Source organism: Cebus imitator, unplaced genomic scaffold (assembly GCF_001604975.1).
Source record: "Cebus imitator isolate Cc_AM_T3 unplaced genomic scaffold, Cebus_imitator-1.0 Scaffold535, whole genome shotgun sequence".
In the NCBI taxonomy this organism is placed as follows: Eukaryota; Metazoa; Chordata; class Mammalia; order Primates; family Cebidae; genus Cebus; species Cebus imitator.
In genome coordinates, this window is record NW_016107850.1 from 749727 (window position 1) to 767867 (window position 18141).

Consider the following 18141-nt stretch of genomic DNA (forward strand, 5'->3'; position numbering starts at 1 on the left):
GTACTACTAGATTTGCTAGTAGAAAAGTTTATAGAATTATTGAATGCACATGAACATATATATTATATATAATAATATAACATTGATATTACATTATAGATATATAATAATTATATATAAAATTATATAACAAAATTATATAATAACATATTAAAATTATATATATATAATTTGTTTTATTGCTTTTTAAATCACCTGATGGAGTCATTGCCTCCGACTGCACCCCTCTGAAATAGTAATATAGGCTGATTCCCCATATCACACAGCTGAATCCTTCTCTTGAATCCTTCCAAAGAGTGAAACTTTAGTTACCTAGATAATTCAGTTAACTAGAATGGATCAACAAGATCTGCATGTTCCCCAAATTGTTAAGACGCTTTGCTATGGAGGCCATATTTCATATTTTCTATTCCTGTTTTGTATTTGCCACATTATATACATATAATAAACATTGAATTAATATTGATTTGTTATTTCTATTAGAGAGATTTTTGAAATAAAATGTTCCCATCTTGGACCAAATTCTGGCATACATGACCACAGAGATAAAGCCACATTGAAGGATTTGCTTCCCTGAAAAACTAATACCTAGTGAGGCAAAGTCACATTTTGCATATGTGGTTTCTCAAAGAAGGAACAATTACATACCAGTAATCTAGATTTTTTTTACAGTCTCATTGAGATATAATTTACACAAAACTAATTATTTAAAAATGTACTATTCATTGGTTTTTAGTATATTTACAAAGTTGTGTAATAATTACCACTGTCAAAGTCTAGAATAGTTGCATCACCCCTAAAAGAAGCCTAAACCCATTAAGAAGTCACACTCCATTGTTGCTCTCTCCAAGCGCCTACCAACCATGAATCTACTTTCTTTCTCTATGAATTTGTCTATTTTGGATATTTCATAGAAATGGAACTATGTCAATATATGGTCTTTTGTGTCTGGCTTCTTTCACTTAGTATAATATTCTCAATGTTCTTGTTTTAGCATGAATTAATACTTCATTTCTTTTTATGCCTGAATAATATTTGATTGCATACATGTAGCACATTTTGTTTATCTGTTAATTGGTGGACATTTGGAAGCCGTCTAGATTTAGCAATCTTTGTCGTAAAATACAGAAAAAATTAAAGTGTTTTATTGATTTTATTTCAGTTTACCCTCCTCAGAATTTTGAGATAGTGGATCCTGGATATTTAGGTTATCTCTATTTGCAATGGCAACCCCCACTGTCTCTGGATAATTTTAAGGAATGTACAGTGGAATATGAATTAAAATACCGAAACATCGGTAGTGAAACATGGACAGTAAGTAAAGCATGCATTTACAGTATCAGAGCGATCAAGTGTTATTTTGTGATTCCTGACTTTAGTGTCCACTCCAGTTCCCATATCTCAGTGGTTCTTATTAGGATATAAAAAGCTTCCACATCTGCTTCTGTCTCCTATTCATCCCGCTATATCTGCTTTCACCCTATCCACTGTTACAACTACCATTGGAAGTACAGGAAAAAAAAATACTTGGTCTCATGCCATATGAACATGAAGAGCACTTCACTAGAAGAGCATTTTATTCTTGGATATGGGTCTTATACATGCTACTGAACTGTGAGCTTTTCCACTGAAGGAGATAAGGCTTTTTTATCTTTGTACATTTCCCACAGAGGGTGGCAGGATAATGGTTCATTGTGTATATTGTAGTAAGAGCTCAATGAAAATTTTTTGAATTATTAACTACTTATATACTCAACAAACACATATATTCAAAGATTTCTGTTGTAGATGGCATTCTATTACCTCCCTAATTCAGCTAGATAGTTCCAATGGACTAGAAAATTCAAATCAAACATTTATTGATCAGCTTTGTGCTAGACACTCTACTAGGTGTCAGGAATATAAGAATACATAATAATTCTTTTTGTCCTTCAGAAGCTCATGATTTGCCTGGCTTTCTCTGGTTACTTCCAGGGTTTTACTTTATGTATTTGCTGAAAGTTTCATATTATATTTGAAATGTGACATAATTTGCCAAGTAATGTGCATATGGTATATGAAAATTATCTATTCGATTCCAAGCAGTTATAGCTCAAGTTCATGCCATAGGTTTTTTTCCCTTCCAAAAATTTTCATTTTTATTTGGAATGAGATGTTAAGATTCAAATGATCTTATCAAATGATATGACATACAGAGGTGAGCTCTGCTGGAAATGCATCTGTGGCATTGTATCAAATAGTCATTAGGACTGTCTCAGATATTGGGAACTCTCCAGGGTATTAATGATTTATTAGTCTTATTAATATAGCTCACTGTACCATGGAGGTTTGTAAGCTTGACTTTGTCTCATCTTTTTATCAAACAGACCATCATTACTAAGAATTTACATTACAAAGATGGGTTTGATCTTAACAAGGGCATTGAAGCAAAGATACGCACACTTTTACCATGGCAATGCACAAATGGATCAGAAGTTCAAAGTTCCTGGGCAGAAACTACTTATTGGATATCGTCACAAGGTTAAAATAAAGCTTTCTTTTCATATTTAATACTCTCAGAACAATTCATTTGGGAATAAGTCCCTTATGTACCAGGTTGTATGTATAAGATCCTGTGACAGTGTGGCAAAAAATAGAATCTTTCTTGTAGTTGGTGATTAGCCTTTAAAAATTTTTTAAAACACCAAATACCTTTGGTAAAACCTATGTCTTATTTTATTGATATAGTTCCCAGTTTTGGGTTCATATTAGTAAACAGTCATGAGTGTTTGTTCATATGCTCAGAGCATCCTAGAATAATCAATTTAATACTTTTGGATATGCTTATACTAATATCAGTAAATAAGCCCTCAAATGTTTCTTTGGTTTTACATGTCCCTCTCATAGTGAAGTGATTTCCAGTAACTTCCTTTTGAAATAATCCTGATTATGTTGATTGCAAAATAAAATGGTGAGATCATAGGAAATGAAGTAAAATTACATGATGATTTCACAAATGATTAATCACCAAGCCTTTCAAGGATTCACGATTGATTTGTTCCTTAGGAATTCCGGAAACTAAAGTTCAGGATATGGATTGTGTGTATTACAATTGGCAATATTTACTCTGTTCTTGGAAACCTGGCATAGGTGTACTTCTTGATACCAATTACAACTTGTTTTACTGGTAAGCATTTTTATAATTAGAATTCCATATTTAAAAATGTCTACTCAAATTAATCCATAGTATGAATAACTATATTTTCAATAAGTTAAATTAATTATACTTGTCAGAGTTGTATTTATGATGGTGATTGTTTACAATTATTTGAGGCTTTCAATGGGTGTAAGTGGTTTTAGGATATAGATACTGGAAAGTATTCTATGGGTGATATAAGGAATGCAATAATTGTTTCTGTACTGGGTTAATGTTTATTCTTTAGATACAGGAAGTTAGAACCTAAACAATTTTGGCATATTTTATATTCTGGTCTTTTTAAAAATACTGGATCTTTTTTCTGACTCCCTACCTTTGCTAGCTGTCAGTGAAGCTTTTAAACTTGGCCATTGTGACTCGTGTATCACCTTCATTTCTTAATTGTTTCAGGGTAACATAATCACCATGTTCTGACATTCCTTTGGAAGGTTGCACATCTCTTAAGTGTTCTTACCATCTCTGCTGTAAGAGCTGTACTTTAGGCTTCCCTCATTCCACACCTGGATGATTGACATTGCTTCCCAAATGATGGTTGCTCTGCTTCCAATCTCTCCCCTTGCAATTTCTCCCTTTTTAAATTCATTTTTGCACACTGTAGCCAGCTTTATCTTCCTACACTACCATTTTCATATACCACTCTCTTGTTCAAAAACCTCCCATGTCTACTCATTGCCCCAGGATAAAATCTAGGTTGCCATATCGTCTACTATTACCAACGTGAATGTTCCACTCCATTAAAATCCATCTCTACATTTTTTTCCCACTTATGTTACTGTCTTTTATACCTTTGTTTGCATTATCTTCTGGAATGCCCTCTAGCTTTATCTTTCTTTCACCAATTTTTATTAAAGCTCATCTGCTCCCGAGTTTCATTAACTTTTAATTGCTCATGTCAGCTTCTGTTTTGTCTTTCTCAAACTATTACCTTTTTTTTTTTTTGTTTTTTGAGGCAGAGTCTTGCTGTGTCACCCAGGCAGGAGTGCAGGGGTGCAATCTCAGCTCACTGCAGCCTCCATCTCCCAGGTTCAAGCGATTCACATGCCTTAGCCTCCCAAGCAGCTGAGATTATAGGCGTGTGCCACCACGCCTGGCTAATTTTGTATTTTTAGTAGAGATGAGGTTTCAGCATGTTGGCAAAGCTGGTTTCAAACTCCTTACCTCAAGTGATCCACCCACCTCAACCTCCCAAAGTGCTGAAATTACAGGCATGAGCTACCATGCCTGGGCTTGAACTATTATTTTTTATAACTCTTAATGATTTATTGTCCAGATGACATTTAAATTTTTCTCATATATGTGTGTTTTGTCTCCTGTCAAATGTTTAAGGGATTGGTGGGCATGAATCGTTTCTTATATTTCTCTTGACTACCTCCAAAGTTCTATGCTCATAGCAGATTAATACTATTTATTACATAAATGAAACAAGCGATAGCATTGATAAACTGATAGGTAAGTATCTAAGCATATGCATTTACTAAATAATGGACAAATCAAGAGATGAATAAGCATTAATATTGGTGAGTTTTAGTTCCAATTTATGGCATCTTTCTTTAGAAAATAATAATATATAAATGATAAGCTATAAACTATTTGCAATCCTGAGACCTGGGTTCTAATCCCTGCTCTAGCATCATTTAACTTTTTGGCCTTGGGCAAGTAATTTTTCCTTTTAGTATTTTTGTTTCCTCATCTGCAATTGGATAGATAAATTTCAAAGATCTAAATTATTTGTTCATTAATTCAACAAATATTAATCATCTTTTAAATGCCAGGCAGTGTTCTAGATAAAAAGGACAAAAGCTCAAATAAGAGAAAGTCTCTGCCCTCCTGTACATTGTAGTTCATATTTAATATAATTTGATCCTCATCTTAGTGAAAGAGGGAAGAATAAATATTAATATTTTAGAGAATGGAAAATAAAGGTATCAGAAGGCTTCCGTGCTGGCACAAAGTAAGTCTGTATGAAGTTAAGCTTGGAATTCAAGTTTCCCAAACTCTAATCAGATGAACTAACCAAGAGACAATTTTTCAAACTCTGCCTAAAGTAAATACTTGGCATAAAGTTAATTTAGCAGAGTCCAGATATTTATACTGGCACCTTATCAGCTGCTATATTGGCCTCATTTCAACAGGGATTTGGGCTGCTTTTACAAATAATGTCATGCTTTGCATTGCAAGCTATTCTTTAGGAAAATAGCCAGGCATTTGTTGCTTTGGAATTCAGTAGGGAATTACCCCTAGTTCCTTTTAGCTTTATTACTGGAATGAGGTTAACTTTAAATGGTAGGGTAACATTTCTCACTTAAGAGATAAGAAAATTAAACATTTAGTTGCCAAACAACTCCTCCTATTCTTTTTTCCCTCCTACAGGTGGCTTTTCTGAGGTTTATCTCTTGATGTGTGTTGTATCCTCGGGATTTTCATTCATTTGATTAAACATAATATTTTCTAAGTCTGCTTTAAAAAAAATTGCTTTCTTTTAAAATAACTTCAGTAAAATAATTTAAAAGGCAAAAATCATACAGGATTATTTGTATAAATCACAGGTTTTCTTATTAGGAATATTATTCTTTGATTCACAAACACTGTTGATGAGTCAGTATAACCTAAGTACACAAGTAAGAATCCTTGTCTTTGAGATTTTGCGAAGACTTTAATCAGTTTGTTAGCTCCATGAAATCAGGGACTATGTCTGCTTTCCCTACTGTTTTTTCCCTAGTGCTTATCATAGGGCCTGGCATATAGTAGGTGCTTAGTAAATATTGTACATTATTAAATGATTTTTAAACTCACATGGTATCCTAAGACAATTGAAAATGGAGCACCTTGATACTGGAAGAGATTGTGAAACACAGTTTTTACAATGCTTATTTTTACAGGTATGAGGGTTTAGATCGTGCATTACAGTGTGTTGATTACATCAAGGCTGATGGACAAAATATTGGATGCAGATTTCCCTATTTGGAGTCATCAGACTATAAAGATTTCTATATTTGTGTTAATGGATCATCAGAAGACGAGCCTATCAGATCCAGTTATTTCATTTTTCAGCTTCAAAATATAGGTGATGTAAACCAACAAACAACTTCAAATTTATTGTTTCTGGTTAGGCCATTTATAACCACTTAAGAAGGGGAGAGAGAGAAAAAGGGAAGGAAGGAATGAGAGAGAGAGAGAGAGAGAGAGAGCGTGCTATGGAAATGCAAAAAAAGAAAATAGCAGAGTGCATGAGGAAGCTTTTATTAAATATATAAGTATGAAAGATAAGAAATTGAATAAAGGTTAATATCATTTTCATTTTAGAACTCACAATGTTATTTTCTGTCTTCAGTTTGTCTGCTACACGGTACTTTTGTCTAGTGTTAGTGATGGAGTAATTATGAATACACTTTTTCCCAGGCCTCAATAGACAAATGGTTGGATATTTACTGAGTCTATATTTTCAGTTGTAATAGTTATGAGAGTGATGGGTTCTAGAGTCTGCCAGACCTGGGTTTGAATCTTAGGTCTATCGTTTTTCTTGTTGTGTGACTTTGGACAAGTTAATTAACTTTTCTGTTTCAATTTCCTTGTTAGTAAAATGAGGATAATAGAGGACCACCTCATAGGTTTATTGTGAGACATGAATGAGATTATGATGTAACATCCTTGGTACTTACAGTGTCTGACATAGCATAAGTACCAAATAAGAGTTATCTATTTGTTAAAGTGGTAGTAGTACTGATTGTGGTTGTTGTTTCTAATGCTACAAAATGGAAACATGGTTGTAATTATTTGGGTCTTCTAACTTTTCTCTTGGGCTTAAATATTTGTCAGTGGGTGACTTGTCAAAAATGAGTTTCCAAAAAAATAACCAAGTTTGTCAATAAACTCATCTTGGCTGGCAAGCAACTTCGATTTTAATACACATCATAGAGAATATTATTGAGCCACTTGGTTTATCCCTGGAGGTTTCTGTTACTGGATGTCCCTAGCTTTGGATAAAGGCTACTACTAAACTTCAACAATCTCCGTGTTGAAATGGTTCCCTTTTGTTTTTCAGTTAAACCTCTGCCACCAGGCTATCTTACTGTTACTCGGGAGAATTTATATGAAGTTCAGCTGAAATGGAGCATACCTTTTGGACCTATTCCGGCAAGGTGTTTCATTTATGAAATTGAGATCATAGAAGATGATACTACCTTGGTGGTATGAATATTGCATTTATTTGGAAAAATCATAAATATAGACTTTTAAATAAAATACCAAACATGAGAACCAAAATCAGTTGCATTTATGTGAGGGAAAGAACATGATATGTATCTTAGTTCAATTTCCAGAAAGCCAAATAAATTAGTGGATAAAAGTAAAATTAATTATACCAATTTTAAAGTTATATAGAACCTCAAAGATTATCAAGTCACTTGTTTTCAACTTTGTGTCAATAAATTAAAGTTGCTGAAAGCCTAAGATGGATTGTGGAGAGGCCTTAAGTAAAAAAAAAAAAAAACAAAACGAGGACCTCTTATTGAGGGACAACCAGACAACCATCAGGTCAAAATTACAGTATGACAGGCTTACAAGAAAATTGGTTTTACCAGGCAAGAAGGGCTAGCTGGGGAAGTAGGCAATGGTTGCAAAACTAATTACTACCCCCAGCACCAACAATGTGGTGATACCTTTAACTTCTATATAGTGGGGGTTTTTAAATCACTATACGGAGTGATTTAAAAAATAAATATGGTATGTGTAAAAATAACATATCACAATTAAAGGTTAATTGTGATATGTTATTTTTACTTATTAGTTTCTAGTTTAGAGAGTGATAGAGAGAAGTTGGTGAGCCAATAGTTCTAATTCGTTCATTTCATATACAGATGAGAAAACTGGTTGTTGAATTGACTTATAGATCTCAGGTATGAAAACTCACTTGCAATCAATTTATGCAGCTAGGACTAGATTTCAGATCTGATTCCCAGTCCTCTCAAGTCTACACTACATCATGCTGATTCCTAAGATAAGTTGTATCAAAGGAAAAGCTAATATACTGGATGAGAAAAATTCTTCAGGTCTTTGAAATGCAAAATTGAAGCAATTGCTTCAGTGATTTCTTTTTACTCTGAGATCACCCAACCTTGAGATAGTCTCATGACTGTAGCAATTGTTTTGTACCAAGCCCTGAGTACTGTTATTCAGGTTTTATTTCCTTATTCTTATTCCAAGCCCTTAACATTGTTATACAGATTTTCCTTGTTCTTATTAACAATCAGAATAAGGAAGGAAGAATAAGGAAAAAAGAAAAAGCTATATATTAATATACGAACTCTATAGTTTCCATCACATGATGTCTCTGTCTTTTGGTAACTCAGTGTATGTAGCATTTTCCAGTTCATAGAATCTGGGAAATTTGACAGTAGCCCACATACTGAGTGTTATAAACACCAAGGCTACCTAGGAATTTTGCCCTCTCACACATGCTGCCCTTCACTATAAGTGATCCATTATCATTGTAGATATAAAATATAAAGAAGGGAAGAAACAATGATTTAGAAACCCCCACTATACAGAGAGCTAATTACTGCTGGGATTGTGCTTTTCTAGTCTTTTGATGCATAGGTTTTATGTACTAAAACCAGCTTTGAAAGGGACAGATATGGAATCTGTCTAGCTGCAATTAAATTAAATAATGGCATCTTATTTTGTCCTTGGCTTTCAGACTATTACAGTTGAAAATGAAACGTACACCTTGAAAACAACAAATGAAACTCGACAATTATGCTTTTTAGTAAGAAGCAAAGTGAATATATATTGCTCAGATGATGGCATTTGGAGTGAGTGGAGTGATAAGCAATGCTGGGAAGGTATGAGCTCAAAGGAGAGTAACTAAATAATGAGCTATTTGCTCACAAAATTAATTTTCTTTCCGTATATTTTGTAATTACAAAAGTGAAAGACTTTCCCATGTAGTCTGTAAACAGAGAGGATAAGTTAGCAAGCACCTCAATGGAACACAGATTTATTAAAAGCCTAATATTCAGTGAGGACTATGAATATTGTTATACTTCTATTATCAACATTCTTGTTTTTCTGTCCATAAAGATAATATCCTAGGTCTTTTGAAGGGATAACAGGAGCATATTTTAATCAATATTTTCTTATGTTTTCAGTATTCAAGAGAACAGAAATCTTAAAGCAAGTATAGATCAGCATACATTTGTTTCTGAGTGCCCAATACTATTCCAAAGGAATATTTTTCAAATTAAGAGGTCATGATTAGTAAAATACATATTCATTCCGTTCACTTCCAACACTGATTTAAAGTGATTTATGATAAAGAAATTTGAATTACACAGCAATATAAATTAAAAAGCCTAAGTAATGAGGTAAAATGTGATTGCATTTCACAATATACTAGCTTTAAGAGTAGAAATGACTAATAAATGTTCGAAATTGATGGAGGTTAACTCAGCATTGCTCTTTCAGGTACATAGATATAGATGCAGCTATAAATATATATATTGATGTTGATACAGATACTGGCATATCTATCAATCATTTATCTCCTTTCATATTCTACTATAGTGGAATCTCCATTAACTCTACAAATATAGTGGCTTCATTGATCCCTTTCAGTCCTCAAATATTTATTAAGCACCTACTATGTATCAGACTCTTTTCAAGCCTTGGAGATATGGCAGTAAAGAAATCTCTACCCTCGGGGAATTTATATTTTATACCAAATTGGGTAGAGATAGGCAATAAACAAAGAAGCCTAACAAATTATTTAATCACTAAGGATTATGGAGAAAAAAATAAGAAGATGGGAAAACTGAACCAAGAGATATATGGAATGAGAAAGAAGACTTACTAGTTTTATATTTTTCATTTTTGTCAGTGTTTTAAAAAAATCAGGAAACTCTAAAGTTATGTCTTGAATTATATCTTGTCATTAGTCAATGCATTATGTAAAGTGGATAGGGTGAGTTTTTAGCTATATCCTCAAAATATATATTCTTTCCTGTATTTTACATGCAGTCTTATCAGTGATAGTGATGACTAAGATTTCTTTTGCTTCGAGGGAAATCTCTTCTTCTGTTTTTGGGTACAGAATCTTGCTCCATTGCTCAGGCTGGAGTGCAGTGGCGTGATCTCCTTGTAACCTCTACTTCCCAGGTTCAAGCAATTCTTGTGCCTTAGCATCCCAAGTAGCTGGGATTACAGGCATGCACCACCATACCTGACTAATTTCTGTATTTTGAGTAGAGATAGAGTTTCACCATGTTGGCTAGGCTGGTCTTGAACTCCTGGCCTCAGGTGATCTGCCCACCTCGGCCTCCCAAAGTGAGATTACAGGCATGAGTCACTGTGCCTGGCCCTCTTCATAGAATCATAATGACTTTGAAATTAGGAGCAAATAATTTATTGAGTTGCATGTGGTCTCAGTTCTTTAGGACATTTCTTATTGGATATTTCAAGTTATAGAAAAATAGGACAATAATATTTTTGGAAATAAAAATATATCCTCTTCAGGATTGACTCTGTATAGGGAAAGCCAGTAGAACTTCAGTGGAGGAGCTTCCTGCCTTCCCACTGTTAATTTTGCATAACAGATAACTTAGTAATTTCTCTGTATTATATTCTTGCAAATCTTATCTGAACCTGAATTTGACTGATAATTTTCTAGTGAAAAACAAAATTGTGAAGAAATAAGACAAAGAAAAAGTGGGATCAAGGGGGGTTTGTAGGTGTATGGCTAAGATTCAAGATCTTTTGTATTACTCCAAAACAAGTGAGAGGTACTAGTTTGGGGAGGTCAAACCTCACCTACTTTTTAAGTTTGCCTAGTGATTTCTCATTTCTTACTATGCAGAAGAACCATTAAAACTCCATCCTTAAAATAACAAAGCAAAATCAAAAAGAAAAGAAAAACCTTATCCCTCCCTTTGGTCTTTAAAATATGAGACAACTTTTAAAAAGCAACCTTAAAAGACTATTTCCATTACTCACACAGGAAGTTTTATTGAAGGATACCTCTTGCTCAGTACAGTATCCTATGCTCTAAGTATATGTTTGACTTACTGAGAGTTAAGAGACACACAAGACATGTTTGTCTAATCACTAGGCTAATATTTTGTCATTTTTAAATGGATAATTCACAAGGTCAAATTTTAAACAAAATCATTCAGGAAAGAAGAATTGTGCTTTGGGAAGTTATTTTTCTAACTGAAAATGAAATATGTCACAGTTAAGTAAAATACTTGTTCTATATAAAAAGTGCACAAATGAAAGGAATGCTATACTCAAACACAACTGTGGTATTTATGCACTGGCAAATATGGCAGGGGCTTCTGAGCTTAAGTCAGTTCTTCACTATTTATACAATAATTCAGTTTCAAAAACAGTGATAAATATCTAATACTTCCCCTTTTTGTGTGATTTTTAATCCTAGGTGAAGACCTATTGAAAAAAGCTTTGCTACTTTTCTTGATACCACTTGGTATTATCTCAATATTTATTGTATTTATAACTGGCCTACTTTCGAATAAGCCAAACACCTCCTTAGAAATGGTGAGATGTGTAACATTATGATGTTTAGTCGGAGATAGCAGATTTTTTAAATGTTCTGCATTAGAACTGATGGAGCTACATTTTATAATTTTGCCTGTTCACTGTGGGTGTACAATTGGTTCTGTATGGATTATGATGATATCTTCAGAAAATACAGTAATTAAAAAAATTAACCTTACAAGACTACATTTTGAGGTGGATTTACTTTTTTCAAAATCAAACTTTAGAACATGAAATACTATTTGACTCTAGATTGGAGAGTGGTATAAGGAGACAGTTACAAGAGAAAAGCAGGGTTGGGATAAAGAGAAGAGTGAATCAAAATGGTCATAAACTGAAACATATTACCGGTGTGCCACAGGCACAAGACCACATACAAATGATAAAACATGGTGCCTGCCTTTGGAGCACACACTCAAGTTAAGGGAGGCAGCATCCATACAAAAAATATAACCTATGAGATTATTTCAGATGATTACCATTTGAGTTGTACAGATAATGTTATAGAATTTCAGAACATAGTAGGGTCACTAGGGGTTGGGGGGCTGTAAGGAGGAGCTGTAATCTGAAGAAAAATATATTTTTGGGACAGGGTTTCATTCTGTCACTCAGGCTGGAGAGGAGTGGTGCAATCATGATTTACTGCAGCCTTGGTATCCCGGGCTCAAGCAATCCTCCCACCTCAGCCTCCTGGGTAGCTGGGACTACAGGCATACAACACCATAGAAGGGCTCTATCTCTAAAAAATATTTAAAAATTAGGCATGGTGGCTAATTTTTAATTTTTTTTTTATAGAGATAGAGTCCCACTATTTTGCCTAGGCTGGTCTTGAACTCCTGGGCTCAAGCCATTCCTCCTATCTTGGCCTCCCAAAGTGCTGGGATTACAGGTGCCAGCCACTGTGCCCCGCTAAGAAAAATATCTCAATGCCATCTTTTCAAGATAGACAGAAAAATGAATGTGTATAGAATGCTTCACTGTTTGCTGAATGCTCTTATGCTTATTATCTGAGTTGTTAATATTCAGTGAAATAGTTTGTGTTATTAATGATGATTTGTTAATAACAGAGTTCTTTCTAAATTCCAGAATTTTTCCATGATGAATGAAGAGTTCATGTTTCAAGAAACATGGTATTGACTCACCAGTTTCCAGTCATGGCCAAATGTTAAATACAAGTCTCAATAAAGTGAATTTTTCCTGCAAATGTTGAATACATCTTATTTAAAAGTATTGTTTTATTTAAATAGGCTTTTGAGTACTCAAAGCCTCAGCTAGCAGTACAGTTTCTGGATTCTGTTAATAGAAAAGAAACTGTTAATAGTTTCTTTTCTCATAAATTCATTGTAAGAGTGCTGTATGTAGAAAAATCAAGGTATGAGTCAGGTTTTATATTTATGATGTATTAATAAAACAATGTGACTTCACAGCTTGCACTAAGTCACAGAGATATTACCAAATCTTGGAAGATGAGATTCTAGCTTTTGTTGTTGTTTGTTTTAAACTGCACTTGGGATGAAAGTATACACTATCAAAAAATTGTTTGGCTTTAAATGTAACCTGTGAAAAGTATTAGGAAGCAAGAAGTTTTAAATACATTCATAGTCCTAAATATATGCTTTGGATTTCATGAAGAAAAATGTGGGAAGAATGCAGTGCTTAAAAGGTTAAAACTAATAAAATGATTAGAAATCATATTTAAAAAATTGGAAGTCACAAATTACACAGTAAAAGCTTGAGAGTTTCCTATATTTTCTGATGGTGTGGATTTGTTTTTGGTTCAAGGACCAAAAGGCACAAACCTCTGAAATTAGTAAGAAGCTTTCTAAAAGGACACCCAACCTTCAGGGAATGTGGCACCCTAGGTATCGATAATTGCTTTAAAACTTAAGGAATAATAGACTCCAATCAAGATTATGGAATACAATCAAGAGCCCAGCTTTAATTTGGACTAGTTTCTATTTAGTACTGTTCACAGTAGAGTGGCCATCACCTGGGAGCTTATTAGAATTGCTCCAATCCCGACCTACTCATTTAGCAATTTGCATTTTAAGAGTATTCCCAGATGATTCATTTGCACACTCAATTTGAAAAGCACTGATTTATAGCAGTATTTTAGAATACAAAATGCTAAAATAATATAATGCAGAGGTAAGCTCATGGGAAGGGTAGCTACAGCTGTGCTCATCATTGCCACTGATAGTCTCTAAAAGATAAAAAAAAAAAAAAAAGCTAAAACTGAAGTGTAAACCAGAATATCATCCTTTACCGTCACTTGTAATCAATGATAGGATGTACCACCATTTCCCTAAGTAGCCTTGTCCTTGTTAAACATTAAAACTCCTGTGATAGTGTGACTTAAGATGCAATATGATTGGCAATTACTGTCAAACTAGAGCTTGCTGAAGTTGTTCTTAGTGAGTTAAGGGGCATAGGGGACGAAGGAGGAATGTGATGTGAAGACGTCAAGGTGAGGTAGGGATATGGCAGGCAACCTCATCCTGAGAGGCTGCATGCATCTTGGAAACATAGTATTCTAATTCCCTTGTTTAGTGCATGTACAACAAGCCCTACTAATTAAAGGAATTCTGAACTCTGTACCATAAACCTAGAAACCCCAATCAGAATTGCCCCAACAAAATGGAATCAAGTGGCACCAAATGTGTATAGATTGGACCCTCCACAAAGACCCCTGGAACTCCTGACCTGATAGATATGTAAGTTTATTAATATTACAATAATGTAAGCCCAAAATTTTTTTTTAATTTTTAATTTTTTTTATTATTATACTTTAAGCTCTGGGGTACATGTGCAGATTGTGCAGAATTGTTACATAGGTATACACATACCATGGTGGTTTGCTGCATCCATTCCCCCGTCATCTACATTAGGTATTGCTCCTAATGTTATCTCTTCTCAATTTCCCCATCTCTTGCTATCCCTCCCCTAGCTCCTCACCCTCCAACAGGTCCCGGTGTGTGATGTTCCCGTCCCTGTGTCCACGTGTTCTCATTGTTCAACACCCAGTTATGAGTGAAAACATGCGGTGTTTGGCTTTCTGTTCTTGTGTCAGTTTGCTGAGAGTGATGGTTTTCAGCTTCATCCATGTCCCTGCAAAGAACATAAACTCATCCTTTTTTATGGCTGCATAATATTCCATGGTGTATATGTGCCACATTTTCTTTATCGAGTCTATCATTGATGGGCTTTTGGATTGATTCCAAGTCTTTGCTATCATAAACAGTACTGCAGTGAACATACATGTGCATGTGTCTTTATAATAGAACAATTTATAATCCTTTGTGTGTATACCCAGTAATGGGCTTGCTGGGTCAAATGGAATTTCTATTCCTAGGTCCTTGAGAAATTGCCACACTGTCTTCCACAATGGTTGAACTAATTTACACTCCAACCAACAGTGTGAAAGTGTTCCTATTTCTCCACATCCTCTCCAGCATCTGTTGTCTCCTGACTTTTTTAATGAGCACAATTGATTTTTTTTTAGAGACAGGTTCTTGCTATGTTACCTATACGACTTGAATTCCTGGGCTCAAGTCATCCTTCTGGCTCAGTCTCCCAAGTAGCTGGGTCTACAGGTGTGTGCCACTATACCCAGCTGAAGTTAAATTTTTTTGAACTCTAATTTTTTTTTCTTTTTGCATTATGAGGGAGTTTCAAGGTATTGAATATTTCCCAAATGCTTGGTACACAGACAGTGGCTTAAGTCATTGCCCCCTCCTGCCCATCTGTCTTCTGCCACCTGGGGCTGCCCCAGCCCCTCACTTTGAATCCTTACTCCTAGGACTTCCCAAGATCTAGCAACTAAGGACTAACAGCTGGCACAGAAGGAGTCCCTCAGGACTCTACTATAAGGCTAAAGTGAGCAAGGATGCCTTCCTGAGTATATGTTCTGTGCAATTACACAGGGCCCCGTGCTTGGAAGGGGCCCAAACATGATATAATGATCTGCTGTTGCCATCTTGAATTTCTTAATAATTTCTGAAGAGGCCACATATTTTACTCTTCATCATTGCCTGGTAATTATGTAGCCACTCCTGAAAGCCACCATCAGTTCTGATCAGTCTTTCAGGCTGTACTAGTAAAACCTAAGCATCATCCATATTTTTATATTTATAAATCAGTGATTGAAACCTTATACATCACTTTAACCAGACATCCTTCCATCCATTCACTCATCTTTCAATCAAGTTAAACATTTATTGCACACATACTGGATACCAGACATTGTGCTAGTGTAAATATATAGCTATCCAGACTGAGTTAGTCATCTGCTTCAAGTGGGGAGCAGTACCATTTATCAAGTGTCTACTATAAGACAGCTTCGGTGCTAGGTGCTTTATATATACTATTTGAATCTTCTTTTGAAGTGAAAGTGACTATATTAGGAAACTAAAGGACTAAAAGCCTGGCTTTTCCATAGGCAGAGCAGTCCCGAGGGCTGCTGGTTAGCCATTTTTGTGGTTATTTCTGGATTATGTACCAAACAAGGGGTCGATTATTCATGAGTGGGCAATTCCTGGAACTGAGGGTTGCTCCCCTTTTTAGACCATGTAGGGTAACTTCTTGACGTTGCCATGGCATTTATAAACTGTCATAGCGCTGGCAGAAATGTCTCTTAGCATGTTAATACATTATAATCAGTGTATAATGAGCAGTGAGGATGATCAGAGGTCACTTTTGTTGCCATCTTGATTTTGGCAGGTTTTGGTCAGCTTTTTTATTGCAATCTGTTTTATCTGCAAGGTCTTTGTGATCTGTATCTTGTGCTGACCTCCTATCTCACCCTGTGACTAAGAATGTCTAACCTCCTTGGAATGCAGCCCAGTAGGTCTCAGTCTTATTTTACCCAGTCCCTATTCAAGATGGAGTCGCTCTGGTATAATCACCTCTGACATATTTCTTCCTTCCTTTTACAAGGGAACCCTTAATCCTGAGGGTTGTAGAGGTACAAAGATTCATCTTCTGCAACTTCTTCAGGCTGAATAGGGGCGATGATATTTCTGCCTATTAGGATCTCTTGTATTTGGAGTACAGAGGAGCTCAGAAAGAGTCAGTATGGTGAGAGCCATTCATAATTCTGAGTTCTGACAAAATGTGATATCTGAAAGATTAATAAGGGTTCAATGTAAGAAAACATTGAGTAAGCTTATCCTACACTCCTACACAAAGAGTGCAACAGCAATATATTCTACAACAGTAAAGCAAAATAAGTAAAATGACCCCAAGTAATCTAAATAAGAAAGCTTTCCATGAATTGGGCAATTGTTGGAACCAAGCTGATATAGGGTTGCTAGCTGATTATAATACATATCCAGGATTAGAATACTGATGTGGATTTTTACATTAGCTGTCCTTCTTGTTTCTTCTGAGCTGCAGAGATCACTGATTGGTTCAAAGGAATCAATAGTCAAAGTTGCAGAAAAAAACCTTAAAAACAACTAATGAGAATATAATCTAATACCAGGTGTACCATAGTTTTTGAAACAATTTTTTTCTCTCACCACTGATTTTTACTAAAGACAAATCATGATAAGACTGATTTGCTTTATTACACTTGGCCTGATTATTTGTATAAAGTATAGCAAAAATAATTATTTTTCACATAAAATATTTTTTTAAAATTATTAATTTATTAAGAAATTAATAATTTTTAAATTATTAATCTTAAAAAATTATTTTTGAGACAGAGTTTTGCTCTTGTTGCCCAGGCTGGAGTGCAGTGATGCAAGCTCAGATCACTGCAACCTCTGCCTTCTAGGTTCAAGCAAATCTCTTGCCTCAGCCTCCCAAGTAGCTGGGATTACAGACATGTTCCAACATGCCCTGCTAATTTTGTATTTTCATTAGAGACAGTGTGTCACCATGTTGGCCAGGCTGGACTCAAACTCCTGACCTCAGGTGATATGCCCACTTGGTCTCCCAAAGTGCTGGGATTACAGGCATGAGCCGCCATGCCCAGCCTTCATATAGGCTTTTTAAAATTGGCTTTGATGGAACTTTGTTCCATAAAAGGAATCTCAGATAAGATTTTTTTAAGCTGAGCCCTGGTGTTTATCCTCAAATACCTATAAGTTGGTTAAATTCCGCTCCTCTTGAGATCCTAAGATAACTTGGGGCTCCTGGGCCTGTTGGAAAGTGGCATTCTTTACTTACCACAGGTCAGAAACCCTGCACAGGGACTGTGTAAACAAGGTATGAGGCCTGTTTTCCCAAGGGGCTTTTATTGGCTTTATATGTCAGATTTGATTCCTTAAAGGAAAGCATGCCATTTCAGCCAAAGCCTTGGTAAAACAGTTTCTCCAATTGTGTCCTCTTGCAAAAAAAAAAACCAGATAATTAGTGCACTTACACAAATAACTATATTGCCATAAGTTAAGAAT

General features: G+C 35.1%; 1 protein-coding gene across 7 annotated transcripts in view; it reads left to right on the forward strand.

The window, feature by feature from the left end:
- IL13RA2 (interleukin 13 receptor subunit alpha 2) overlaps positions 1–13223 on the forward strand; it is a 58932-nt gene extending 45709 nt beyond the window's left edge. For 6 of the 7 annotated variants that reach the window (XM_037733518.1, XM_037733517.1, XM_037733519.1 and 3 more), the window contains 8 exons: positions 1163–1314; positions 2367–2520; positions 3046–3166; positions 6076–6260; positions 7239–7384; positions 8892–9036; positions 11625–11743; positions 12830–12947. In XM_037733518.1, coding sequence (XP_037589446.1) covers positions 1163–1314; positions 2367–2520; positions 3046–3166; positions 6076–6260; positions 7239–7384; positions 8892–9036; positions 11625–11743; positions 12830–12880 — 1073 coding nt within the window. In that variant the 3' untranslated portion in view covers positions 12881–12947. Of the gene's footprint in view, positions 1–1162; positions 1315–2366; positions 2521–3045; positions 3167–6075; positions 6261–7238; positions 7385–8891; positions 9037–11624; positions 11744–12829 lie in introns of all 7 variants that reach the window. The other variant, XM_037733521.1, reaches the window with a different exon arrangement.
- Positions 13224–18141: the final 4918 nt, after the last annotated feature.